Source organism: Ursus americanus, chromosome 28 (genome assembly GCF_024610735.1).
Source record: "Ursus americanus isolate L20-20 chromosome 28, mUrsAme1.1.p, whole genome shotgun sequence".
Lineage (NCBI taxonomy): Eukaryota > Metazoa > Chordata > Mammalia > Carnivora > Ursidae > Ursus > Ursus americanus.
Window position 1 is genome coordinate 1,797,327 of NC_142154.1, and position 25,858 is coordinate 1,823,184.

General features: G+C 53.4%; 1 protein-coding gene and 1 long non-coding RNA gene across 7 annotated transcripts in view; one reads left to right on the forward strand and one right to left on the reverse strand.

Annotated features, from left to right (window-relative positions):
- Positions 1-5,405, reverse strand: part of LOC123802374 (uncharacterized) — a 32,410-nt gene extending 27,005 nt beyond the window's left edge. For 2 of the 6 annotated variants that reach the window (XR_015722071.1, XR_015722069.1), the window contains exons 1-3: positions 5,076-5,405; positions 3,385-3,468; positions 124-266 (exon numbers count right to left, since the gene is read on the reverse strand). This is a non-coding gene — a long non-coding RNA (uncharacterized LOC123802374). Of the gene's footprint in view, positions 1-123; positions 267-3,345; positions 3,469-3,578; positions 3,789-5,075 lie in introns of those variants that run through there. The other 4 variants (XR_015722068.1, XR_006782512.2, XR_006782513.2 and 1 more) reach the window with 4 other exon arrangements.
- The window catches only part of ABHD17C (abhydrolase domain containing 17C, depalmitoylase), a 46,410-nt gene continuing 24,680 nt past the window's right edge, over positions 4,129-25,858 (forward strand). The window contains exon 1 of the mRNA XM_045813017.2: positions 4,129-4,805. Within this exon, the coding sequence (XP_045668973.2) occupies positions 4,216-4,805 (590 nt within the window). The 5' untranslated portion in view covers positions 4,129-4,215. The remainder of the gene's footprint in view (positions 4,806-25,858) is intronic.

Genomic DNA, 25,858 nt, shown 5'->3' on the forward strand with positions numbered 1-25,858 from the left:
TGAGAAAGCAGGTGAGGACAGCGTAAGATCTTTGGCTTTTAATTTCTGAAGTGTATTCCTACTACATCATGCACAGGTAACAAAATATCCAAGTACAACGACGAAGCGGTTTATCTTTCTCACCTGACGAGAACCCCAGACACAGGCGGGCCGGGCAGCTACTGAACATTGCCATGAAGCCTCTGGACTCCCACCTCTCGTCCACCATCTTCGCTATGAAATTCACTCTCATGGTTGCAAGGCAGCTGCTGTGGCTCCAGTAATTCCTGCAAGCCCAGGAGCAGGAAGAAAGGGAGGGGGCGAAGGCCAACATTCCAGATGAGTCTGGCTGTGTTAAGTCTTTCCCCCCCAGAGTTCCGCACTTAGAGACTATTGGCCCGAACCGAGTCAGGCGGCCATTCTCACAGCGGGGCAGGGGGAATGCCGGTGTCTCTGAACTGGGAGCATTGTCACCCAGAACAAAACCCCAGCTCTGTGAGTATGCCCGATGGGGGTGGGGGGTGCCACAGCTCCTTAGCCAGAGGACAGGCACAGGCTGGCAACGCACTGCGATGCTGGTGCTGGCTACGATTGCTCTTATCTTCCTCACATCCTGCACTCTGATAGTGACAGGCAAGCCAGCAGAAACGGGCTTGTCTCTTGGTGCACTCACCAAATCACCCATCCATTCTTTAATTTTTCAATTTAATTAATATTTACTGAGCATTCTCTCCCTGCCTGACATGGGGCGGGGGGCGGGGAGCAGTGGTGACCACAATACACTCCTTCCTTGCCTTCACAGAGAATCTACTCCTAAATTAAAAGTAAAACAGGCCCTGTGTTTGAGATTTCTCTTTTATCGTCCATCTACGATTCATGCTCGAAGCTTATGACCAGTTAAAAATGATCATATTCTCCTCTACACTGTTGACGGTTTCACTTTTATAAACTGAGATCTGGAGCGACTCGATGTCGGGCGGATTAACATGGAAGAAAAGTTCGGGAAAAGTTCTGCGTGGAAGGGGCCAATAATGACAAACCGGCACATTCGGCTCCTGGGAATATCGCTCAGGTGACCAGTCCTGGCTGGTTTAGCAGGGTGTAGTTGTGCTGACTTGCAGAACATTCTCGGAGCTTCTTAAGGGCTGGAGGGGCTGGGTCTTGCCACCTTTGCATTCCCCAGATCAGCTCAGTGACTGACTCCTGATAAGTACCTAGTAAATACTTTTGCTGACCCAAACTCAAAGTTAGACCTTTCTCTACTAGCAGGTGAGGACTCACATAGAAATTTTTTAAGGTCAAAACAAACAGCTAGTAATCTCTGACCTTTGCATTTTATAGGGAAAATGTATTCTTTCTGTGTTGCATGTGGAAGTTTTCCAGTCGATACGCCAAGGCACTCGGCTACATCAGCTGTGCATGGTTAGAGGTGTGCTGAGGTATGGAACCCCTTAGGCCTGGGGAGGCCGAGCCCCGGGGCAGCACAACCTTTACCATGTCTCTGTGTCGCACGAGGTGAAAAGGGTTTGGTAGCTCTGCTCTGCGGAACCCAACTTTAGGGTCTCAATTTAATATTCACACAACCTGAGCCAGCACAGCTTTCTGAGGAAAGGTGGCCCTTTCAGCCCACCTCCGTGTCCCTTCTAAAAGCCAAGCTTTTAGGTACTTACTTATTTGTGCACTGGTATTTTTTTTAAAAGATTTTATTTATTTATTTGACAGAGAGAGAGACAGCCAGCGAGAGAGGGAACACAAGCAGGGGGAGTGGGAGAGGAAGAAACAGGCTCATAGCAGAAGAGCCTGATGTGGGGCTCGATCCCAGAACGCCGGGATCAGGCCCTGAGCCGAAGGCAGACGCTTAACGACTGCACCACCCAGGCGCCCCTGTGCACTGGTATTCTACTGCAGGACCCTCCACGAATCCTTTGCGGAACGAGGCAGGGTGTCAGTAATTATCTGGCTTTTTAATTTTCCTGACAATGTTTAACGCTGCCCCAGGCCACCTGGAGCACTGAGCCTGTCTTTTTCGTCAGCCATGGAGAGGACACCTCCTTGGGACTCTCATCACAGCACCCTGATGGGCACCGCACCCTACTCAACTACTGTCAAGACAGGTCAGAGCAGTGGTATTTGAGGAAGATGAAGGGGCCCACTAGACACTCTTTTGTCTCAGTTCCCCAAGTTCTCTTCCTATTCTGACTTAGATTAGGGGATAAAATACTGGGCTATCACCTTAGCTCCCCCACGCAAACACCAGCACTGAGCCAAGACTGAAGATGCTCTCCTTAGCTTTTATGGGGAGTTGATTTTTTTTTCTTCAAAGGCATGTGAAAAACTGTTCTGAATCTTCTCGGAAGGCCCTAATTAGACTGTAAGGTACTGGTGAGAAGGGACTGTCTTACTCATCTCTAACTGTTGCACAAAGTCTTGGGTGCTGTAAGCATAAAAAACATGACCTACGTATACACAGGACTGAACGCAAGAAACAAACTAGATGTCCAAGCAAAGTACACAGAAGTGTCCTTGAGGAATAAACCTTTTTAAGGAAGGGAGCCCCATCCTGTGAAGTTAAAATGTAAAACTTCACCAGGTGTGAGTAACTTTAACAGAGACTAAGAAATACTTAGCAGGATTTACCCACCAGGTTTTCTCTAAGTTTTTGCATCATTCAAAAACGTCCAAAAATACTTCGGCAAGAAATGGTCTTTTAAAACCAGGCCCTGGAGGGTATTGTAATCTGAATAGCAAATTCATCTGGTTGAGGGGTGCTCAAAAACACTCTTTTAAAAGCCACAACAAAAGTGACAATTCTCAGGACATCTGTTAGGACAACAGGTCCAGCCTGGCCATGCTGCCAACTTCCAGGTCTCTAACCGTCCTGCTGGCAGTCCGGGAAGGGGATCGTCTGTCAGTTCCTGAAAGGACGCTCAGCAGCCAAATCAGGAGGCAAAACGGAAATACCGAGGGCTCCGTGGCCTTGGTAGCAGGGCACGCTCAGTTTCAGGCATTGAGAGTTATGTCTGAAAAAATTTCACTTAAAGGTGAATGCCAACATTACAGTGGATTTAAGTCATGGTAAGACAGCTTTCATGATGAGGACCACTTAAAAATCTTGGACCCAAGACCAGTCTAAAGAAACTAGCCCACCTAGAAAATCCGCCGCACGCGGGACCAGAACTGACAACATCACACGGTCCGTGGGTAGGTGTGGAGCGACCCTGGCTGACTCCTACAGACACGGGGACACCCCAAAGGCCCAGTCATGCGCCTAGGAAGGTAACACGGTTGTTCCCTATGCAGAAACAACCTACTGTAATGGGGACACACAGCGCTGACTGCTCTGATCCCCAACAGCCGACCCCTTACGGTGCTGAGACGTGAGGAAGAGGCAGTTCACAAACACACCAAAGCCAGGTATTTCAGGTACGCGTCCATGCTTCTGACCCATTAATGTTCCTTTCAGTAGATTCCCTCCATCCACGACCGAACCTGGATTTAGAGAAGGGAGAGAGGCGTGAGGGGAACAGCTCGATGCGGGAGGATGCCCTCGCCACTTGCACTGTCCCTTCCGGGGATCGGCCCAGCTGCCCAGTACAGACCCCGAAGGAGGCAGGGGCGTCCCGGGGAGGTGCGGCTCCTTTGGGCCCCTGTGCGTCCCGGGTCGGGCGCGCGCTCCCGTGGCCGAGCAGGTGCCCGCGCCCCCTCCAGGCTCCCCCATGGGGTCGGCCCAGCTGCCCGCGAGCAGACCCCGGAGCAGGGGCGTCCCGGGACCCTGCGGTTCCTCTGGGCTCCCGGGCGTCCCGAGGACGGGCGCGCGCTCCCCGGGCCCGGCAGGTGCTCGCGGCCGCGGAGGGAGGGGGCGGCGGGGAGCCCCGCCCAGGTGCCGGGCTCCGCGCCGAGTCCCCGCGGGGGCGCCGGCGCGCGGTAACCCGGAAGTGGCGGCGGCGGCGGGCGCGCGGGGGCGGGGGCGGCGCGCTGGAGCCATGGCCGCCGCCGCCGGCTTTGTGTGCCGCGCGCGGGCCCCGGCCGCCCGCGCCTCGCCCTGGCCGCGGGGCCGCCGCTGACCCGCCCCGGCTCGGAGCGCCGCGCCCGCCGGGCCGGCCCCGCCTCCCGCCCTCCCCGCCCCGCCTCCCGCCTCCTGCCGCCGGGCGGGCGGGCCGCAGCCGCCCTCCGCGCTCGCTCGCCCGCGTCCTCGCCCGCGCCCGGCCGCCGGCGGCGGGGCTCCAAGCCGCCCCGATGCCCGAGCCAGGCCCCAGGATGAACGGCTTCTCGCTGGGCGAGCTGTGCTGGCTCTTCTGCTGCCCGCCCTGCCCGAGCCGCATCGCCGCCAAGCTGGCCTTCCTGCCGCCCGAGCCCACCTACACGGTGCTGGCGCCCGAGCAGCGCGGCCCCGGCGCGCCCGCCCCGGCCCCGGCCGCCGCCGCCACCGCCGCCGCCGCGGCCCAGCCGGCGCCGCAGCAGCCCGAGGAGGGCTCGGGCGCGGGGCCCGGCGCGTGCAGCCTGCACCTGAGCGAGCGCGCCGACTGGCAGTACTCGCAGCGCGAGCTGGACGCCGTCGAGGTCTTCTTCTCGCGCACGGCCCGGGACAACCGGCTGGGCTGCATGTTCGTGCGCTGCGCGCCCTCCAGCCGATACACGCTGCTCTTCTCGCACGGCAACGCCGTGGACCTGGGCCAGATGTGCAGCTTCTACATCGGCCTCGGCTCGCGCATCAACTGCAACATCTTCTCCTACGACTACTCGGGCTACGGCGTCAGCTCGGGCAAGCCCTCCGAGAAGAACCTGTACGCCGACATCGACGCCGCGTGGCAGGCGCTGCGCACCCGGTGAGTCCGGCGGGGGTCGCCAGGCCCGGCCTGCGGCCGCGTGAGGGGGGAGGGGAGGCGGGCAGCGGCCCCCTGGGGACCTGTGGGGCGGCCGGCGGGGAGAGGGGCCCTTCCTCCGGGCTGTGCGCCAGCAGAGTGTGACCCTCCCCTCCCCCCGCCCCCAGGCCGCTGTGGATTCGCTTTTCTTCTCCATCCCTGGCCTTCTCCCACCCCCTCCCCAAATCCCACCAGCTCTCAGGTTCCCAGTGAGCTCAGACTGGGGGGACTTGCCTGTTCAGACACGCCTGGGTGCCACCGGCCCACCGGCTAGGTCCTCTGTGGCTTTGGTCACCGCGAGTGGAGGCGTGGGGGTGGCTTAAGTGCTGGGCAGAAACAACTTGGTTGGCGCTGAGTTTGTGTGAGCTGGCAGCCAGAGCCTGAAGGTCCGCAGACTGAAGTGACCTTGGGCAAGGCACAGGAGCCTCTGGACCTCGGGCTCCTCTACTGTATAATCCAGGGGCAAGATGGCATGACTTCCAAAGACTTTCCTCCGGTTGTAAAGGGCTCTGAGGGGCCCCGGGTGGGCAGCCCTGGAGGCAGCTGGAGGGGCGCATGGTGTGAAGTTTGTGTCCGGGGTGGGGGGGGGTGGGGGGGGGCAGAGCAGCTGGCACTGTGTGGGCAGGAAGGAGCTGGTGGCTGTTGCCCAGGCACTTCCACAGAGCCTCAGAAAGAAGCCCAGGATGAGTTTGAATCTCACCTGGTAGGGTTTGGGGACGCTTGACCTTGAATGAGCATTCACAGAAGGACTGCAAAGTATTTAGGGAGGGAGGGCGGGCCTTTGATGTACAAAGCCCAAATGGCCAGCCTGGTTCCTGGGTCAGAAAACTGGAGTTTTACACTGGAGGAGATAATGCTAAGTGAAATAAGTCAAGCAGAGAAAGACAATTATCATATGGTTTCTCTCATCTATGGAACATAAGAACTAGGGAGATCGGTAGGGGAAGGAAGGGATAAAGAAAGGGGGGTAATCAGAAGGGGGAATGAATTATGAGAGACTATGGACTATGAGAAACAAACTGAGGCCTTCGGAGCGGAGGGGGGTGGGGGAATGGGATAGACCGGTGATGGGTAGTAAGGAGGGCACGTATTGCATGGTGCACTGGGTGTTATACGCAACTAATGAATCATCGAACTTTACATCAGAAACCAGGGATGTACTGTATGGTGACTAACATAATATAATAAAAAAACATTAAAAAAAAAGAAAAAAGAAAACTAGAGTTTTAGTCTCAACTTAAGCACACGTCTGGCAAGTGCACAAGTCACATCACCTGCTCTGGTGTTGGTGTTTGTGACTTTTCCCCACCTGCCCCAGAGCGATGGTGAAAGTGCCTGAGATCATGCCTAGAATGCCATCTGATTTCTCCCACAGGTTAAGTGCGATTGGCACAGTTCTGGCAATGGGCACTTCCATGTTTTTATCTACAGTGCGTTTGCTTGGCTATGCACATGGCCAACACGAATGATTCTGTCTCCTGTTCATGCCTAGGCTCATAAATTACCCTTTGCGTTTCTGGGAAAATGCCTTCTCCAACAGGAAGGTATTTAGGATTTGATATACATTGGTACTTGCTTTCTCTTGGGGTCCGGAAGGACTTCACGGAGATGACGGTTTTTCGAAAGTGGTTTGGGCAGGTGAGAGCGTATCGTACGCAGACTCACTGAGTCAGAATCTAAGAGTAGTTGAAAGCCACCTGTTCCAGGAAAGGGTTTCAAAACTAGGTGTCCTGTACAATCAGTACATTGCTACAGTGTACTGTTGATAAAGGTACTAAGAATAAGAGTTGGCACTAAAGCTTTTAAAAAATGAACCATTGAAATCGTACTTTGAGTATCAAGATGTGAGAATTTCTGTGGACCATTGTTCCAATGTGTGCGTGACTACATTAGAACGAAAGCCTTTCAGATCGGAGGCTAGCCCTTTGCCCTGAATATACAGGGGTGGCTGTTACGAAATAGGCTAGGTGTCGTTTCCTGGAGACTTTTGTCATACTTAGTTTAATTAAAGGTATTGTTTTTGGATAAACACTTCGATTTTGGAACATCTGATGATAGATCTAAATTTTGCCTACCATTTAATTAATTTTATAGCAGAATTCATATCTCGACTGATTCACACATATGTAAAATGGGGCAGAATTTAAAGGCTACGAATGAGAGTCTTAGAATTTGAAGAAACTTACAGATCGTCTTGCCCTGTGCTTTTCAAGTATGTGGAAGGTGACTGCACAGTAACACATACAGGTCCCGTCTCGATCAAGCACACACATCTACGTCATATCTCTCTGTACACGTCTTTATTCGAAGCGAATGTTTCACAAACCCCTATTTTTTCTATGGGCAATGTGCATGGCATAATATATTCTATTTCATATTTGAAAAAAGAAGAAGAAGAATGCGGTTGCTAGCCACTGAATTTATTTCCTAACTTCTGGACGCCTCTCTTGTGCACCTGCCTCGTCTGAGCGAGGCCCGGGGAAGGCCATCTCACGGTGGGCCAGCAGCAGGTCTCCTGGCCGCTGCTTTCACACTCTTCCCGCTACACCAGGTAGTCCTATTTATCAGATTTCTCAAGAGGGGCATTTATGTGTGTCAGTTATTCTAATAACATAGGAGTTACCCGATTCTGAAGCCAGTCCGTCCCCTCACTGCCTTCCTTCAGCCGACTGTCTTATTCTCTCTGGTTCTCCTGCCTTCACCTTGCCTGGAAGGTGCCCTGTTCTTTGCCTGTTTACAGCTCTGTTCAGGTTCTTGCCAAGGCAGGAGTGCCTCCCACCGCAGGTACCCATTGCGTGGCTGGGCCGGACCCCCTTTTCCACCTTCTTCCCCCATGTCTTCTTTGGGGATCTCTCTTCTGAACTCCTGGTTCACCGCACTGCTCACGATCCAGCGTGATGGGACACGCTGCCTTGTCCTGTGCGGTCTCTATCTCTGTGCTCAGGCTGTACCCCCAGAGCGCCTAGCCCCGTGCTTGCCTCCCTCCTCGTGCCTACCTCTAGCCTCGTGTGTGCCCATCTCCTGTGTCGGAAATACTCGATCCTGACCGGGTCCTGATTGGATTTAGAGACCCTTTGTGTTCCTGGGTACCTGGTACTCAGCCTCTTGACCTGCACTTATCATTCTTTTTTACTGTGTCCTATTATTTAATGGTCTTTCTCACTAAATTGAAAGTCCCTTGAGGAAGGGAGTCTATGTCTTCCCTATGCCCAACAATGCCTTTAAATAATAATAGGTACACGTTAAATGTTTGTTTAATGAATTCCACTTATGGATGCCCTGTAAGTCAATAAACGACATAAATGTAGTTTTTCCTAAGTTGAACTCTTACAAACAAGAGTTGGGTTTTATTTTACCTCTGAAGTTTTAATATCCATGCGCACAACCATAGACCAAAAGGGGGGGGCTGGTTACGATATATTGGCCTGAGGTCTGATCTACTCTGTATCTATTATGTGTTTGTTCTGAGGACAGGGAAGTGTCTGTATTGAACAGAAGAGTAATAATTACCCTTCCTTTATATTCCTCTTCATCTGTATCCGTCCCCTGTCTGCACGACCCCTGTGCGTGCTGAAACCAGCTGCCCGGTCCTTGAGGGAGGACTTCCCACATAGACGCTATGGGTGCATGGGTGGCGTTAGCAAGTCCTCTGAGTGAGGAGTGGGGAAGCGGGCAAGTAGTCCAAAACAAAGGTTCGGGGAGGAAGGAAACATGAAGGCAAGAAGGGTGTACATTGCTCTTTGGCCAGGAGATGATTATTTTAAGCATTTGAAAAACTGTTAGAAAAGCTGTGGAATAAGAAGTAGCTTTGAAGGGTCCAGGAAGAGTGTGGACCCAGTGTGGAAGAAGCGAGTTGGTGTCCTAGTCCATTCGGGCTGCTGTGGGTGGTCCGTAGACAACAGAGATGGATTCCTCCCGGTTCTGGAGGCTGGACATCTGAGATCAGGACACCAGCGTTGTCGGGGTCCAGTGAGGACCCTCTTCCCGGTTGCAGACTGACTTCTCGTTGTATTTGCACAGGGCAGAAGGAACAAGGGAGCGTTCCTGGGCTTTTATAAGGGCACTAACCCCACCAGAAGGGCACCACCCACCTAACCACCTGCCCGAGGCCCCACCTCCTGATACCATCACTTTGGGGGTTAGGTTTCAGCATCTGAATTTTGGGGGAGGGGATGTGAATATCTAGTCCAGCAGTTGGCATGGGAACAATGAGGAGAGGTTCTCTATGATTGAGAACCTAAGCCCCATTGAAAGCTTGAAGGTTAGGACGTGCTTTACATTTGTGACGTACTTTATAAGCATGTTGTGAATACAAGCCATTGAGGGAATGCATTGGAATCCCTTAGAAATATTTGTAGGAAGGACGCTGAAAATCAGCGTAGCCTTCTTGGAAGGTGATGGTGTGACTTGAGCTGGGGAGGGGATTACCAGTGTGGGAAGAGCTGCTTGTTGGTGAAGGTGGGAGTGGGCAGATTAAGCCCCTCAGCGCACGTTCTCGGGGGTCCTCTCGGACGCGAGCAGCTGCAGACGGTGCAGAAGTGGGCCCCGGGATTCAAGACGGTGTGAATCAAGCCGATTTGCAAGGATAACCCAAACAAGCAAATAACCCAGAGAATGAGGCGGGAGATGGGTGGAGAGTATTTTGGCTGAGACATTTTCATCTAGAACAGCAAGCGAGAAGGCTCGTATGGTTTGGCGTATCATCAGTGTTTACCAGCGCGGTCCACAGAAGTTGTTCGAACCTTCGGTTTGATGCAGGGACTGTGGAAGGGCCAGGCGTTCCGTGACAGAAACGCTGACCCGTCAGAGAAAGCAAATGCACAGAGAACGAGAAATGACTTTCGGTGCCTCGGTGCCAAAGGCAAATTACCGAAGACAATATCTCATTCACTCGTTCATTTATTTTACCAGCAAGCCGTTAACCATTACCCGTGCGTGCACAGGCTCGTACCAGACGCTGGGGGAGGTTCCCTCTCAGTGTCACTAATCCCAAACTCGTGCTGCTTCCTTCTTTTCCTTTTCTGTGGAAGGATGGACTCGGTTTTGGAGGCCTTTTTTATCCAGCTGAAAGGTCTCACATGTTTGTTACTGAACCAACCTGCTGGCGTGGGGCCCAGTAACAGAGAAAAACCGTTTCTCCGGTAAAACGTGTCTGTTGTTCGCGTAGTAGGGATGTTTACAGAGTGATGGATAGGAACATGGGGCCTTCATGTGGCTTTAGTAAGTGGGCAAATATACGTGCCGGCTCACATGTGATCCCTCGTGGACCCAGCGTGGTTCCTCGCGATGCCTCCTCGGAGCGGTACCTGGTTTTAGTACCAGTGCCCATCCGTGCCCACTGGGGAATGGGACCGTCCTGCGTTTGCTTCCTGCCCGGGGATCTCTCAGTGCGGGAAGGCTTGGGAGAAGACGTGGCGAGGGTCGGCCCACGGCACATGCCACGACGGTGGTGGAAAGGAGAGAGCGCGTTGAGAGGCGTTTTGAACACGTAACCCCGTGTTGCTGTTTTGTAACTTCTGTGCCTGGGATTCACAGGATCCAGAGCTAGACGATGCCGTACGTCCTGGGAAGGCTGTGCGGGCTGTCGGGTGGTGCGCTCCGTCCGTTGCTTGTGGCCGGTGTTCATCGTGCGGACTCTCAGGCTGGGTTCTCCCGGGAGGGCACAGCAGCTCCTTTCCCAGGGAGGTGAGGCTAAAGACCTGACTCCTTTGCTCTCCGTGTGCTCAGAAATACTACAGTGCCTGTGAGGGAAGGGTGCTTAGGATTTCTACGTGCGTTTGACTGGCTGGGGAGGAGGAACAACGTGTCATGAAGAGTCGTCGACAGGAGGCACAGACGTGGTGGTGTTTCTAGAAAGGGAACAGAGCATTGGCTCGCGATGGAAGGCAGCCCCTGTGGGAATATCCCACTCGGGAGAGTGCAACTCTGCGGAACAGACTGGTTGAAGCCGAGGTGGGCGAAGCATGTTTTGGGAGTTGGCTCGGCGCCCTTGGCTTTGGCGTCTCCTCCCGGCCCTTGGAGCGCGGGGGCCGTGCCCACCCTTCGTGGTGGCTCCTCCGTGCTGGCAGCGTTTCTCTCCAGCCCCCACCGATTCCGAGCTTTGTGTCCCTGATTCATCATTCCTTCTCCACGGTTCTGTTTCCCGAGTGACCCACTTGCACAAGCCTGGACGGGCTCGTGCGTGTTTCTGTGGGGGGGGGCAACCACGCCCTCCAGACGGATCTGTATGTATTCAGGGGCCCTTGGAGGCTTGGGCGTGGAGCCTTCGGCTGGGTGCCCGACTGGCGGAAGGGGACTTTTCTCCCTTTTTTCTTTCTGGAGAAGTCACTTGGAGGGTATCACCCCGAGGGGACTGAGGGCACGCCCTACCCTGCCCTGCCGCTTGGGCTCCTCTCCTTCTCTACCCTGTGCAGTGCCGGGAGTCCCCCAGGAGACCCCATGGCCCTTACACCGCAGCACACCTGCCTTCCCCGTGGTACTTTGCGGAAGCTCGTGGTGAGACTATAAATCTCCACCTGAAGAGGCCTTTCGAGCAGGGACCCAAAATCTCAGCGCAGAGACGCTGAGGAGACAGATCATTAGTTGGCTGTTCAAATGACTTCCGTTTTTTTTCAGGATTGCTTTAATAGGCTCGCTGATTTGTCTAAGAGCTTGGACTTACAGAAGTTAGGTAGGCACAGAACCTTTGGAGCGAGGGAAATTCCTTCTGATTTCTGCACTCCTTGCCATCCCTCATGTCCCCTTGAAGCAGGCACATCCCGGGAGAGGGGCTGGGGCCTGGTGCGTCCACTCCCCGGCGTTTGCGGGGGGCTCTGCCCGCCAGCTCCTGCCCGTCCTCCTGGCAGGGCTTGCGAGGCCTGGTCTCCACGCAGCTCCGGCCTCTACGAGGCTCACTCTGACAGAAGAGTGTGGGTCTTGAAGAACAGCCCACAACTGATTCCCTCAAGCAGGTCAGTAGAGCAGTGATGCCGTTGCTGTTCTGTGACCACACGTGTGGGCTCCCGTGGCTGGCCTGTAGGCGACTGGCCGTAGGGACGTAGGCCTCCCCTCCCTCGTTCCTCTCCTCCCCTGTCCTGCAGCCGATGGCACCCTCCCCGGGATGGCGGGCAGTTGGTGGCCAGGGGCCGGTGGTGTGGACTTGGCCGTGAACGGCCCCCGGGGCCGAGGCGAGTGGGCGGCTGGTGACGTGGGCGCGAGTGTGCAGGGGGCGTCTGCGCCGCTCCAGTCGGAGGGCTTCGGCTCCAGATGACTTGGTGATTTATTTCTTCATTTAGCTGATTTACACGCGTACTGATTTCTGGCTCTTCTGTCAGAGCAACACAGCAAGGTCGTCTCAAGGGTGACCTGGCGAGGAATGTTCCTGCAGCTCTGAGCTTTTCTCTGATGCTTCTGTGGTGAAGGGCAGGGATTTTGGAGTCAGGCAGACCCGAGTTTAGATCCTGTCCGTGCTGCTAATTAGCTGCCTGGCCTCGGGCAGGTCCCCTCACCTGTGTGGACCTCAGGTACAGTCGTGACTGTACTGGTCACTCCCCGGGTCCATCATGATAAAATGGGAGTGACCCCCTGCGTGAGGTGCTCTAGGCCAGCACCCCCCCCCCCATGCGGTGGGAGCACCAGAAATGGGCTGTTACTGTTCGCGATCATTAATAACATTATCGGAGCCGTCATAACCGCGTGGTGAGGTCACGCTGAGGGCCAGGCGCATGGGTCAGGAAGACGGAGAACCTGCTTCCTCCCCCACTCTCCATGGACGTCAGCAGCACGCGGGGCAGGCCTGGCTCGGAGGGTGTCGCGCAGAGAGCCGCAGAGATGACTTAGTCCTGCTGTCGTCCCCCCTTATCTGTGGGAGATCTGTTCCAGGCGGAGCGTACCAAACCTGCGTGTGCTGGGCTTTTCCCTGGGCCCGCGTACCTGTGATCATGTGGAACGCGTGGGCTGGGCGCGGTGAGAGACGAGCAGCGGGAACGCGTAATAGAACAGGACAGTCCGAGCCATATCCCGTGTGTGGAGGTGATGTGCATGTGTTGTCCCTCTCAAGCTGCCTTACCGTGCCGCACTCGCCCTCCTTATGAGGACGTGAGATGGTGCAGGGCCTCCGTGATGAGACGATGTGAGGTGATGACGTGGGCTCGGTGACGTGGCGTCGGGCTGCTAGAGCTCTTCTCCTGCGTCCGGACTGCGGCTGAGCGCCAGGAGCTGGAAACCGCGGAGAAGGTGGGTGACTCTGTGCCGCTGAGGCCAGAGCCTGTTTTGAGTTTATTCCTCTGGGCTCTGTGTATCACATTTCGCTTTGGGGAGCAGCATGCATTAGTGTTTTAAATCGGATGGCATTTCATCTGCCAAGGTGTTTATATGCCCAGAGGAGAACTTAAAAGGAGAGGAGACTACCTGTAATCCAACACCTTGCAATTACTTTGCAGCCCGGCCCTCTCCGGCTCCGTGCGCCATGCCCTTTGCGGGCCTCGCTCGTGGGCGTGGGCCGTGTGTTCTCGGAGGAGCCAGAGGCTTCTCGGGGCATGGCGTCAGGGATGGGGAGGTCGAGAAGGTAAAACCCAGTCCCTGTCCACCCCTTAGGACATGCTGGTTGCTCTTTACTAACGGGACGACCTTCAGTAGACAGTTATCCTTCCTGTATCTTAAAGTTGGCCAGGACACCTGAATCACACACGTCCTCGTAACACATGAATGCTCCCATGATGCCTTGTACCTCGGATTCCTGTTGAGTTTGCCAGGCTCTGTGTAATGGAGCTCATTGATAACTTCCACACTATTGATTGACTTCAGAGCGCTCGAGGACCGTGGCACCACGGTGAAACTGGAAACCTCTGTTTCCAGAAAGTCTAGGTCATTCGGATTCAGACCGCTAGTTCATGGTTGCCTGTCAATGATTTGCTGAATCACGGAGCTCAGCCCCACCTCAGGATTACTTGTTAACAGAGCACGGTTTTAATTTTCAAATAAAAAAGGAGCACAGAAGAATCCTGCTACTGATTACTCGCTTATCCCTTCAGTTTACATTTTTGAGTGGTTCAGATGAAATCTGGGCAGTTAGGTTGGGGGGAAAAATGTAAAGTGAGCGTGTATTCAGGAGATATCCACGGAGCGAGTTTCTAGACGTTAATTATAGCTGCTGGCTGACCCCTCTGTTATTATGGGTAGTAGTCAAATGAGAATTCCAACTTTCCCAAAACTATTTTTAGTGATTGTCATGGGCAGAACCCAGCCGTGTGCAGTGGTAATTATATTGCCTGCAAAGGCCTATAATGCCAGCACGAAGGTTTTGTATTTCTATTTCTTGATATTTTGATTTCTCTCTGTTGTCGTAACTCAAGGATATTTCAAATTCCCTGTGCTTGGTTGTACCCTTGTAAACTTGTGTTCATATCTTTTTAGTTCACATATATATAAAAGGAAAGGACCATTCACGTACTAATCACTTCTTTGCATGTTTTATGTTATGTAACCAGACTGGAGGAAGTAATTTTTTAAGCGAGCATGCTGTCGTATGTTTAATTGGAAGAAATTGGTTTTTCCTACTAAAACTTCAAGAATACCCCAGAAGGAACATGGTCGTAAGACAGGGAAGAGGATGGTTGGGATGTGCTCTCACTGGGGAGGGTTTCGGGTCTCCACCTCTGTCCCCGAAGCTCAGCAGGAGCTCGTCCAGCCCTGCGACGGCTCCAAGTCCGTGTGCTGGAAACACGCCCCGCCGTCATTCTGACCCACCAGCCTTCCTAGTTTCCGGGTCTGAGCTGCAGGCTCCCCCATGGGGCCTTCCTGTCAGTCCACACGTCTGGCCAGCCACACCTTGCTGCAGACTGATCAGAGTTTGCACACCTGGGCCCCAGTTTCCTTTGCCATCACCCGCCCGTGCCAACTTCCCCTGCAGCTGAAACAGTCACGGACACGGGCGCCTGCTCCTCACCCCTGCTTCCTGGCTGCCAGACCAGTCCCTCACTGTCGATCCCCTCCATCACCCTGCGCACCTCCACGGCCCCCATCTGTGGCCACACCTTGTACCTGTCATCTCCAGCAACGCTCCACTGCCAGGCCTTTGAATTATGAAATATCCTTTTCTGACTCAATCTCATATCCTGTTGGATCTGTTTATTTAACAAATGTATTAAGGGCCTGCCATGGGCCAGACATTATTCTAGAACAAAACAAACACGAAATCCCTGCTGTTTGAAGCTTTCACTCACAGGGGGCAGATACCCAGGAAAAAACAGTCATCCTAATAATTATGTAAACAGTATTTGATTAGAATATGATAAATGTTATGGAGAAAGGAGAAGAATGTAGAACAGAGTCGGGTGGTGGGAATACCAGAGAGAGTGGGCGTGTGCAGTGCCAAGAGAAAGGGCTGCGTCCGGAGAACGCGGTGAGGGGTTAGCCCTGTGGCTCGGTGCAGGAAGGGCCAGGGGACAAAGGCTCTGAGGTTCACAGAACGTCCCGGAAGCTGGTGTGGCTGGAGCAGGGCCAGTGAGGTGCATGGTGGGGCCAGTGGGAACCCAGAGGGAGTCGCTGCTGGGGTGGGGCTCCTATCCGGCCTCATGGACCATTACGTTGGGCTTGTGCAGCTTGTAATGGGAGCCTTGGGGACAGAAGTGACTGGATTAGACCGGCTCCGGTGGCTCTTGGGGATTGTGTGGATGATTACGGAAAGGCGGGGGTCCGGAGAGGGAGGGAAAAGGCCAGTTAGGATTCACCTGCAGGACCGTAGGTTCAAGATGACGATGGCGTGGGTCAGACGTGTGGCAGTGCAGGTGGTGGGAGGCGCTCAGATCTGGCGTGCTCTTTAGAGGTGGGCCGCCAGTATTTGCTGAGTCGAGCAGGGAAGGAGAGGGTCTAGGATGAGTCCAGGGGTTTCGGCTTGAGCAGCAGGAAGCCTGAGTCACTCCTCACTGAGGTGGCAGAAGGCTGGAGAGGCTCCCGAGTGGGGAGGCTGGGCCAGGAGTCTCGCTTTGTCTCTGTCGCCTTTGAGATGCCCATCCAGGGGGACGCACGGAGAAGGCGACAGGGCACGAGCCTGGACTTGAGGAGCAAGGTCTGGATCAGTTCGGGAATTGTCCCTTCAAAGGAGGAAAGCCATGAAACCAAAAGCAAACTTGAGGGAGTAGGGTTTGCCTGGGAGAACCCTGCCCCCGTCCACCCCCCGGTCCAGCCCCGGATTCACCAGACCTCTGCAAGCACCCCGTGTGGGAGGGCCCTGTGCTCCCGTGAATGACGGGTGTCTCCCTGGGGGACGGCACCGTGGTGTTAGGTGGTATTGGGTGCTGGCTCCTGGGTCACTTTCTGTGCCGGGAGAGCTGGTCCCCCCTGCGATGTCATCTGAAGCACCCAGGGAATCAGCCGTCACACCGCAAGCGTCTGGGTAGTTCCCCATTGGAGGTGCTGCCCACTCCTGTGTCCTGCTGCCATCCCTGGGGTTCCTTCGGTGCTGCAGGCCTCCTGGCTTCCCCAAGACTAGTTTCTGAAGAACCCGACAGGGTGGGGACAAGCGCTTCGGGACGTGGGAGTGTGAGCACCAAGGTCGTAGCTTGTGCGGTCGCTCCCGCCTGCCGCTTTCCCCAGATTTCCCCTCGGAGCCGAAACGGGGACAGGAGGGGCCTCTTAGCACCTGCACCTTCCGTGACCCCTTCTCCCGTGGTCTTTGCCTTGTCCCCTTGAGTCCACGTTTACGAGGAACTGCAAGGGTAATGCATTAACTCCCCAAACAGTTGGCACGGTTGGACCCGAGTCTCTTAGGCGTGGTCTCGTGCGTCCTCAGCTCTTTCTGAACAGTGCGGGTCAGAAGGAAGGGCTGCCGCCCGTGTGTTTACCGGATGAAACGCCTCGGCTCCGTGTACTTTTCCCAGACCACCCTTCTCCAGCGCCCGCAGACGCCGCTGACCGTCCTTCCCGTGCCTGCTGGCCTGTCGCCCCTGCAGAGCCTTGCTAGTGAGGCCGGGTTGCTTTCTCTGCTCCCACCGCTATCATCACTGTCAGTAAGAGCTCCCGGCTAGTTGGGCCCGCATCTGGCTCCTGGGCAGGACTGCAGCGTCCCTGAGGACAGGGCCCTGCTCCGATTCTCCCTGGACTCCCGCGGAGCCTGGTGCAGCACCGCTGGCACAGAGGCCCTCGACGGCCCTTGGCAGGATGAATAGGTCACGAAGAGGGGCTGTTGGCCCTGAGGACGCCTTCTTTTCAGCTTCAAGATTCAGGTGCTCATCTCCTGTGATGCTGGGAATGGAGGCCTCAGGTAGCTGTGGGCGTCCCAGCCTCTGTCTGTGGTCTCTCTGCTGCACTGGGCGTGAATGTGTAACCGTGCCCGGGGGAGGGAAAGGGGCCGTCAGGACCCGGGAACCTGAGCCCGCATGCCCGGCCTTCCTTCTGCGGGGTGAAGCTGTTTTCCTGAGCGACCCCTGACTGTGGGCCTGGTCCAGGCAGGGTGACAGGTGTACGGAGAGGACACAGAGCCCGTCTGTCCTTGTGGCTTACGGGGCAGGAATATGGGCACGTCCCCCTGCTCTCAGTGTGGCCTCGCTGTCCCCACACACATACTGTGGGCCACTGCTTTTGGATGTGTTTTCAGGAGACTCGGTCATTGTCCTTAGGGGAATTTGTGTATTTCGTGGCAGCTGATAAGGAGGGGAATGCGGAATTGGAAAAACAAGGTACCTGGAATCCCACAGGCAGCCTGTGGGTGACCTTCACTTCCTCAGGACCTTGAGATCGGTACACCAGCTCTGTTTTTTCCTTTGCCATAATGTTTATTTTTTTAACTTTATTATTATTTACAAGATAAATAAAATATTGGAATGAACCCCGTGTCCTCATCATCTTCCTGCAACAGTTACCAGTATTCTGCTATCCTCATGGCATCCATCCCTTCCCTGCTCCACCATTGCTCTCCTCTCAGTCTCTTTTATTGTAAGAAAAATTCGCACCGTGGAAGTGCACAAATCCTGTCCCAGCTGTCTGATTTCTCGGCACTCTCTTGCTCTGGGCGTGAGTGCTCAGGCACAGTGAGGAGCCAGCTGCAGACCCAGGCTTTCCTTCGTGCGCCGCACTGAGTGTCCTGCCGTCTCTGGAGTATGGTTTGCAGTACGAGAATAGAGCTAAGGGAGATGTTAGATTTCATACCAAAGAGTATTCAAAGGAAAGGCACTGGAGTCTTGGCCATTGCTTTCAACACCATTGTTGTAAAGATAGATGGGTGGATGGATGGACGGACGGACGGAAGGAAGGAAGGTAGGATGGATGGATGGATGGAGGGAAGGATGGATGGATGGGTGGATGGATGGATGGATGGATGGATGGATGGATGGATGGATGGAAAGGTGGATAGATGGATGGATGGATGGATGGATGGATGGATGGATGGATGGATGGATGGAAAGATGGATGGAAAGATGGATAGGTGGATGGATGGATGGATGGATGGATGGATGGATGGATGGATGGATGATGGTTGGAAGGATGGATGGATAGATGGATGGATGGATGGATGGATGGATGGTTGGATGGATAGGAACTCCGTGGGTGTGTCCCATTTATCTAGAATGAGTGGGGTGCACTAAAAAGATCGCTCGTCTGGAGCTAGGAGATGTGGCTCCTTGCAGGGCATTAACATGCATGGACGTGTGACCTGGGGAGTCATATACTGTGTGTGCACCCCATTTTCTCTGTTCATGAACAGGAGGTTTGCTTTAGATGTCAGTTTTGGTTTCGCCATCACTCACTGAACGTCTCCTTGGTGCTAAGCACATTTCCTACGGGACGTAATTCTAATCATCACATTTGTGAGGCAGGGACATTGTCACCTCCATTTTAGAGTTTGGGAGACTGAGGACCAGCAGAGATGAGTGACTTGCCCAGGGCCACACACAGTTAAGAGGTGAGCTGAGGTTTGGACCCAGGCAGCCTGACCCTGGGGCTCAGGGTTTTTTTTGTTTTTTTGGTTTTTTTTTTTAAAGATTTTATTTATTTATTCGACAGAGATAGAGACAGCCAGCGAGAGAGGGACCACAAGCAGGGGGAGTGGGAGAGGAAGAAGCAGGCTCCCAGCAGAGGAGCCTGATGTGGGGCTCGATCCCACAACGCCGGGATCACGCCCTGAGCCGAAGGCAGACGCCCAACGACTGTGCCCCCCAGGCGCCCCATGGGGCTCAGGTTCTAAAATCAGATGATGTTCTCTACATGCGTGGCCCCCAGGGTGATGGGAGCCGAGCATCTTGGAAGGTGCTCGACTGTATGCTGGGCGCTAAGAGAACACACCAGAACTTATATTTCTGTTCATGATTTATTGCTTTTCAATGTCTGTCTTTTATTTTAAATGTTCATAAGGTTTTATATAATGTTTTGAAACACTCATATATATAAATCTGTTATCTGTACACGTATGAGAAATACATGCTCTCATTTTTAGGAAGGAGATCACATGGTGGAAAGTTAAGACACCTATGGTCTAGATTCATATTGTTATACTTAATATTTTTTGGACTTCTTTCTGTAGAATCACAGGATCTTTCACACGATGAGAAATTTAAATTTTTAGAATTTTCAACCCTTCAACAATTCGAGTGCGTGATACATCTCAGGTGCTGGGCCAGATGCTTGGTACAATCTTTCATTGTTTCTAGATCTTTTAAAGTACAAAAACCCCCTTCAATTTGCATTTAAAAGGTGACTTTGAATACCCTTAGAGAGACTCCCCCCCCCCACCATGGAATTCTGTACTTTTGTCTAACAGTATTCTGAAGACAAAAAAAAAAAAAGTCTCCTGAACCTTTGGAGATCAGTTGAAAGGAAGAAGAGAAATGATTCTTTTCTAGTGAGATGGGTGGTTCTGACCGCTTTGCCTTTCGTGTTGTGGATTCTGATAGGATGGAGACGCTGAGGGGCCGGCATGCAGAACCCCTGTAACTTTCTGCGGTGGGAGGTGCAGAGGTCAAGGGCAAGGACAATGTTGCCAGAGTGCCCGGGGTTGACTCCTGCCTGTGGGTTCCTCTGAGCCTCAGTTTCTTCTTCTGTAAAAGGGGAAAATGCTAGTCGTATATATAATAGTGTTTGTTACGAATAATCAATGAGCACATGTCTGCAAAGTGCTTGTATGTAAGTCTAACAAAATGAATTTTTAAAAAACTGCAGAGAAACAGACAAAGAAATGCAAACGTTGATAGTAGATAGGCTTTAATGATTTGAGAAGCAGCCCCCCACCGGATTTGTACATGGTGCTGTGCCTCAGGGCATGTTCCCACACACCCTCTCTGTCCCTAGGAGTGGTTTTGGGAGAAGGGTAGGACAGACACTGTCATTTTCGCTAGGGATTGTTTTGCCTTCGCCCGTGTGGCTGTTCAGCCTGAGTGGGAGGCTTCAGTGTCTTTCTTTGGATGATCACATTTTTTCCAGGACCGCCTGTCTTAATTTGTTGCCGTTAGTAGTTACTTTTATAGTTTGCTCTCCAGTGACGTTGTCCGTCTGTAAATAAGGCAGTGTGTTCAAATGGTCCAGCGACGTGGTCTTTCCGTATTTGACTCTTTTTTGTTAGTTCAGTCGAGTTTTATTTCTCATTCCTCTGTTTATCGTCATTCCTGAAATTGGTTTTAAAGAGCCGCAAGGACCTATTGTAATAACACGGAAGAGGGTTTTATTCGTGAGCGTTTTAACTTGGACCACTTTTCCCTACTGAGGGGGTGAAAAACCTTACAAATCCATCCGACGTGTTTGTGGACCCTCTGTCACGTGCTTTAGCTCCGACAGAGGACCAAAGAAAGGCGTTCTTGTCCTCCAGGCACGCGAAGGATCATTGCAGGTGGCTTTCTGGCGGCAAGCCCGCTCCGGGGAGGTGGGGTGTTTACCGTAACCAGCGGCTCAAGAGCTGAGCGCTTGGCAGTTCTCAGGAAGGGCTTTTCGACCGAATCCCAGACGCGGCTCTTGACGTGTTTCTGTCTCAACGACCGGCAAGTAAGAGAAGTCCTTGGAAATCCCCCTCATCGTGGGGTTCTTACCAGGCTTGAAAGTGAGGGGGTCTTGGTAAGCCCACAGTAAGCAGACTCACGCATAGAAGAGTCAAGTTTGGAGCATCTGCAGGCTTCTTGGCAGCATGGGTCCTGGTGTAAGGCGCCGTTCATAAGGGGAATCATCTTATATCCCTCCCCTGTCCTCTCACCCTACGGAAGTTGAGTCTTCTTGAATTTTAGCCAGAGATATTGGGGGTGGGGGGTACGGTCATTGACTGTGCTGTGCCCTATAAAGCCCATTGTGTTTATCAGTGGATTTTAAGGCTGTCGCCCTTCCCTGGCTGGGGAAGCCGGTCAGGTGTGTGGTCAGGGGATCCGCGGAAGGGCATGACAACTGGAGGGGTCAGTTGGTTCCCAGGGCCTGGTCCATGGTGCAGGCGGACACTTTTCTCATCCACAGCAAAATAAGAAAAATAAGGACAATGGTAGTTTCCAGACATTTTTAATAGGTCTGACATTGCTGAGACTGGTCCTGTCTCACCCCCACTCCCACCAACCCCCTCCAGGCCCCAGATCGCCAGCCACCTCAGTCCTGGATTAATCTTTGCCCACAGTTCCCTGATTACTGATAGCCATTCCATCTCAAATGTTGTCTGAGTGAACAACTAAATTCATATCTGGATAACCGCAGTTGAATCTTTCCAAGAAGAACAATTCTCTGTTGTGAAGCTCAGCTCTTTTCCTTTTCTCTCGTTGGTGCTAGTTCTTGGTTGCTGTTCCGGGTAACACCCATCGATACTTGGAAACCACAATCAGGTAAACTCCGTCGGGGCAAAGGTGGCATCTCGTTCCGATCTGAATTCCCTGCAGGATCTGACGCCAGGTAGAGAGCCTAATAAATGTTGGCTGAATTAAATTCTTCTCCTACTGAATCACCTTTTTTTAAACAGACTATCCCCACTTCTTTGACCACGTTTTGCATGAGCGTTTGGACCCTTCGCTGTCTGGCCTTCTTCTCTGAACGGGTCTGCTTTAGCGACATTTCTGGGACGGGCCTGGGGGCACCACGGGCACTTCACACGTGGCTTGGCCACAGGCCAGTGTGATGGACCCATCTCTCCCGTGGTCTGCACTCGCCAGTGACTACAGCCTGCTGCAGCATTACACGCCTTTCTCAAAGTACGAGATCAAGTGGTGTGGTAGACTTCTGTGTTATGAGCAAGATTTTATTCACTGAGAGTTCATTAACAGAAAATAATTCCCTAATTATATCACAATTTTCTTTCTTTTTCTTTTTCTTTTTTGGTCCGTTGAGGCATTCTGCTTGCTTGTGTGTATCACATCCCTAGAAAAATAATCCGGGGGCGCCTGGGTGGCACAGCGGTTAAGCGTCTGCCTTTGGCTCAGGGCGTGATCCCGGCGTTCTGGGATCGAGCCCCACATCAGGCTTTTCCGCTGGAAGCCTGCTTCTTCCTCTCCCACTCCCCTGCTGTGTTCCTTCTCTCGCTGGCTGTCTCTATCTCTGCCAAATAAATAAATAAATCTTTTTAAAAAAAAAAGAATCCGAGGATTTTCCCCCCTGTGCATTTTCATCTTGCTTCTTCATGGGCCGCGATACCAGCTGAGGTGGTCAGTACGATGAAACCAAACTGGTGGGCCGCGAGGGGATTATTCCGCCATCTTTCTGGACCTTCAAGCTGTACATCAGATCTGGGGCCAATCTCTCCACATGTGTTTAACCTGCCCGCGAGGGTCACAACAGTGTTCCCGGCTCTGTCCGTGATCTCAGTGGGTGTAACCATACGTCATCATCACAGTGGGAGTCCAGACGATGACTTGGGAGCATGGCCTCTCTTCTCGGCATTGTCAATGCCCTTGAGGGTGTCTGCCGGGACATCCGTGCCCGCGTGATCGCGGCCCAGAAAGATGGAGGAAAGCGCAAATAGTCTTTAAAATGAGATTTATTTCTAGCCTTTCATACGTGTTCTTGAAGTGCTCGCTTCTTTTCTTTACAACTGAACATACCGTCTCTCTGCCAGAGGCCAGTGAGCATTTGAGGGAGGAAAATACAAAAACAAAAACACAAAAACAGCCCTCTAAGGCTCTGGTACGTGTAATAATGTCATCTTTACCTCAACCATGAGGCTCGTGCTTCTCATCTGTTTGAGTACTTCTGTTTTTTCCGTCTTCCACTCATTTGATACAGGAAGAGCAAGATATGCACTTAAACAGTGAGTTTAAAATCTTTGGGGGCACCTGGGTGGCTCAGTCGGTTAAGCATCTGACTTCAGCTCAGGTCATGATCTCAGGGTCCTGGGATCGAGTCCTGTGTGGGGCTCCCCACTCAGCAGGGAGTCTGCTTCTCCCTCTCCCTCTGCCCCTCCCCCTGCTCATGCTCTCTCTGTCTCTCTCAAATAAATAAGTAAAATCTTTCAAAAGAATGTATAAAAACATAAAATAAAATCTTTGTCAGCTGGCCCCTCTGTCTTCAGAGCACTACTTAGGGTTGAATTGGTGTAGGAGGCCCCACCTTCTCCCCTTCTCTTGGTTCCCCAGAAGCGCAGGGTGCTCTCGAGCGGGTTGCCTGTCTGGTTGCAGGAAAAAGACTCAGGTGACTTCACAAGTCCTGCCGAGTGACGATGCCGGTGGCCCGACTGGACCCTCAGCGGCTAGCATCACTGTTGTGTGGTGTGTGCATTGTGACACGTGGGCTGTCAGGAAGGCGGCATGGGTTGGGAACGTAGGGTGTTCTAGAGTTGGTCATTGCCACGGTCCTGACAGCCCCCTCAGCACCGAGCCTCACTTAAAGCTTTTGATTACTTTTAAGACCCTCTCCTCAAGTTTTTTGTTGTTGTTTTTCTCACATGAACTCTTGCCACATCAGGTCTCGGGCTTCCAGTGTACTTGCCTTTGAAACCAGCTTTGGAGATTTTAAATGTCTTCTTGTAATCTTAAGCCCCGCACTTTGCCTGTCAATATCTCCTTGCCACTGACCTTATTCGTATTTGGCCTTGATTTTTAGACCCGATTCTTCAGTGTAATTCCTGTGAGTTAGCAGCCGGCGGGTGGGAGGCCCGTGGCACCGCCCCAGTGCCGTGGCGTCACTCTGCTCTGGCGGGAGGCGGGGTGATTGGTGAAGGGAGGGTACGGGGAGAGAGGAACTTCGCGAATCCGTCCATCCGAGTCGTGCCTGCGTTTCGTTTCCTCAGGCAGTTGTGCCCGGTGCGATGCAGGGTAGGAGCCCCCTCCCTGTTTTCGTAAATTCAGAGAGTGTCCAGGATGCTCCTGGAGAATATGGCGGAGTAAATACAGTAAGATTCACGGTTGGTCCCAAGGCCAGTGCGCCGGTGAGAAAACTTACAAACCAACGTGAGAGGTGAGTAACATTTTCATGGCAGAATTTAACATTGTGACTCAAATAATATATGCACAGAGCAGTACATCACACAGAAGAGATTGGGACAAAAGCAGCAGTCGCCCCACTTTGCTCCCTGACCCCCCAGCACCCAGGAGGGACCATGGACAGTGCTTCCTGACTTCCTACTGAGAAATACGGGGGTGGGGGGGGGTTCCTCAGTTACCTGCCCCTGCTGACTTCCTTCTGCTGTTTTCAGGGTTTCCTTGGCAGTGTTGTGATCTCAGGAAGTAGACGTCAGCTCTGCTCCTGCCCCATCCTCTCTAGTGAGCCCCCCCACCGTCGCCACCCTCCTTCCCGCTGCCCACCAGCCCAGCTTTCACTGAGGACCAGGGTCCGCTTGCGTGGCCCCCTCCTAGTGTGGCCTCTGGTACCGCGGCCTGCAGTCCCCCCCTCCACCTCTCCTGGTCCCCGTCTCTTTGTCTAGTTCATCGGACACCCCGGGAGGCCTCTTTGACCTCGTGTTCTAGCCTCTGAGTTAGGTTTTCTGTGAGGAGCTGCTTCATCCCGGGGTTCATTTTTACCCCTGACTTCCCTTTTTCAGATCATCCTGTTCTTGTTTTAAGGGTGTATGTTCTCAGACCCGTCAGGATACTTTCTTTTTTAGTACCTTTTTTTTTTAGTCCTAACTGCTGGGCCGTCAGTCGTCTGTTCCTGGAAGGTGCACGTGGGTCTTCCGTGCTGCAGCTCGGTGATTCAAGGAGCTGGCTCTCTGGCTCAGACTCAGGTCGGGTCCTGGCTCTCCCTTTTCCTAAGGACAATGGCAGCTACCTGCGAAGGCGTTGAGGGTGGGTTGAGCCCGTACCTGCAGTTCTGAGACTTGTGCGCAGGACGGAGCCCGTGCTCGGAACGTGTCAGCTGTCCACGCCATCGTGTGGTTACTGTTCATACTGAAGAAGGGAGAACTGGGTCATCGGGGTGGGTGTCCTCCACGTGGTGTGAGCAGATCCGTTCCTCCAGGGCCTCTCCCCGAGCGGGAGGTCAGCCTGAGCGAGCTCCCCGGCAGCCTTTGTTTTGGGGTGGCCAGAATGAGGATGAGTGTTCTTGAAGTCTCAGCTCACTCAGGGTCCCCTCACGTCTGTGTCGAGGAGGGGTCGTTCCGTGTGACTCCCCACTCACACTTTCTGCAGCTTTCCTATCTTTCATCGTGTGCGGTTCTTGAGCCAGCGCCTTCCTGGGATCCCTGTGGCTCCCACTCTCCCCGCAGCCCTCTTGAGTGTCCTGACAGCTTCCTCCATCAGCACGTTTCCATTCACCATCTGTTACCTAGAAACGTGCTGAGATCTTTCGTCTCTGGTTTTTGTCCCATCCTCCTATTCTCTCTGCTGGGGTGGGCTTATTCCTTTCTGGATGTGGGGTTTGGGGTGGCTGGGGAGCAAACATAGAGGCTTGGGTCCTCATTTTGAACTAGCAGCCAGAGGAATCTTAAATGACGGCTTCATAAAGCAGTATTTGTCACTGTGAGCGGCTGAGCAGGGCTGTCCCATCACAGGGCCGCCCCATCACAGGGCCCTTGGGCACCGCTCACCTTGCAGCCTGTGTGAACGGCCCCCCAGAGCGGCCCTGAACTCGGCCCCCATGCAGCGGGGGAGCCTCTGCATGCGTGACGCTCGCCTGCGATGTGGTCATGCAGCAACCCTCCCGTCTGACTTGCTGTC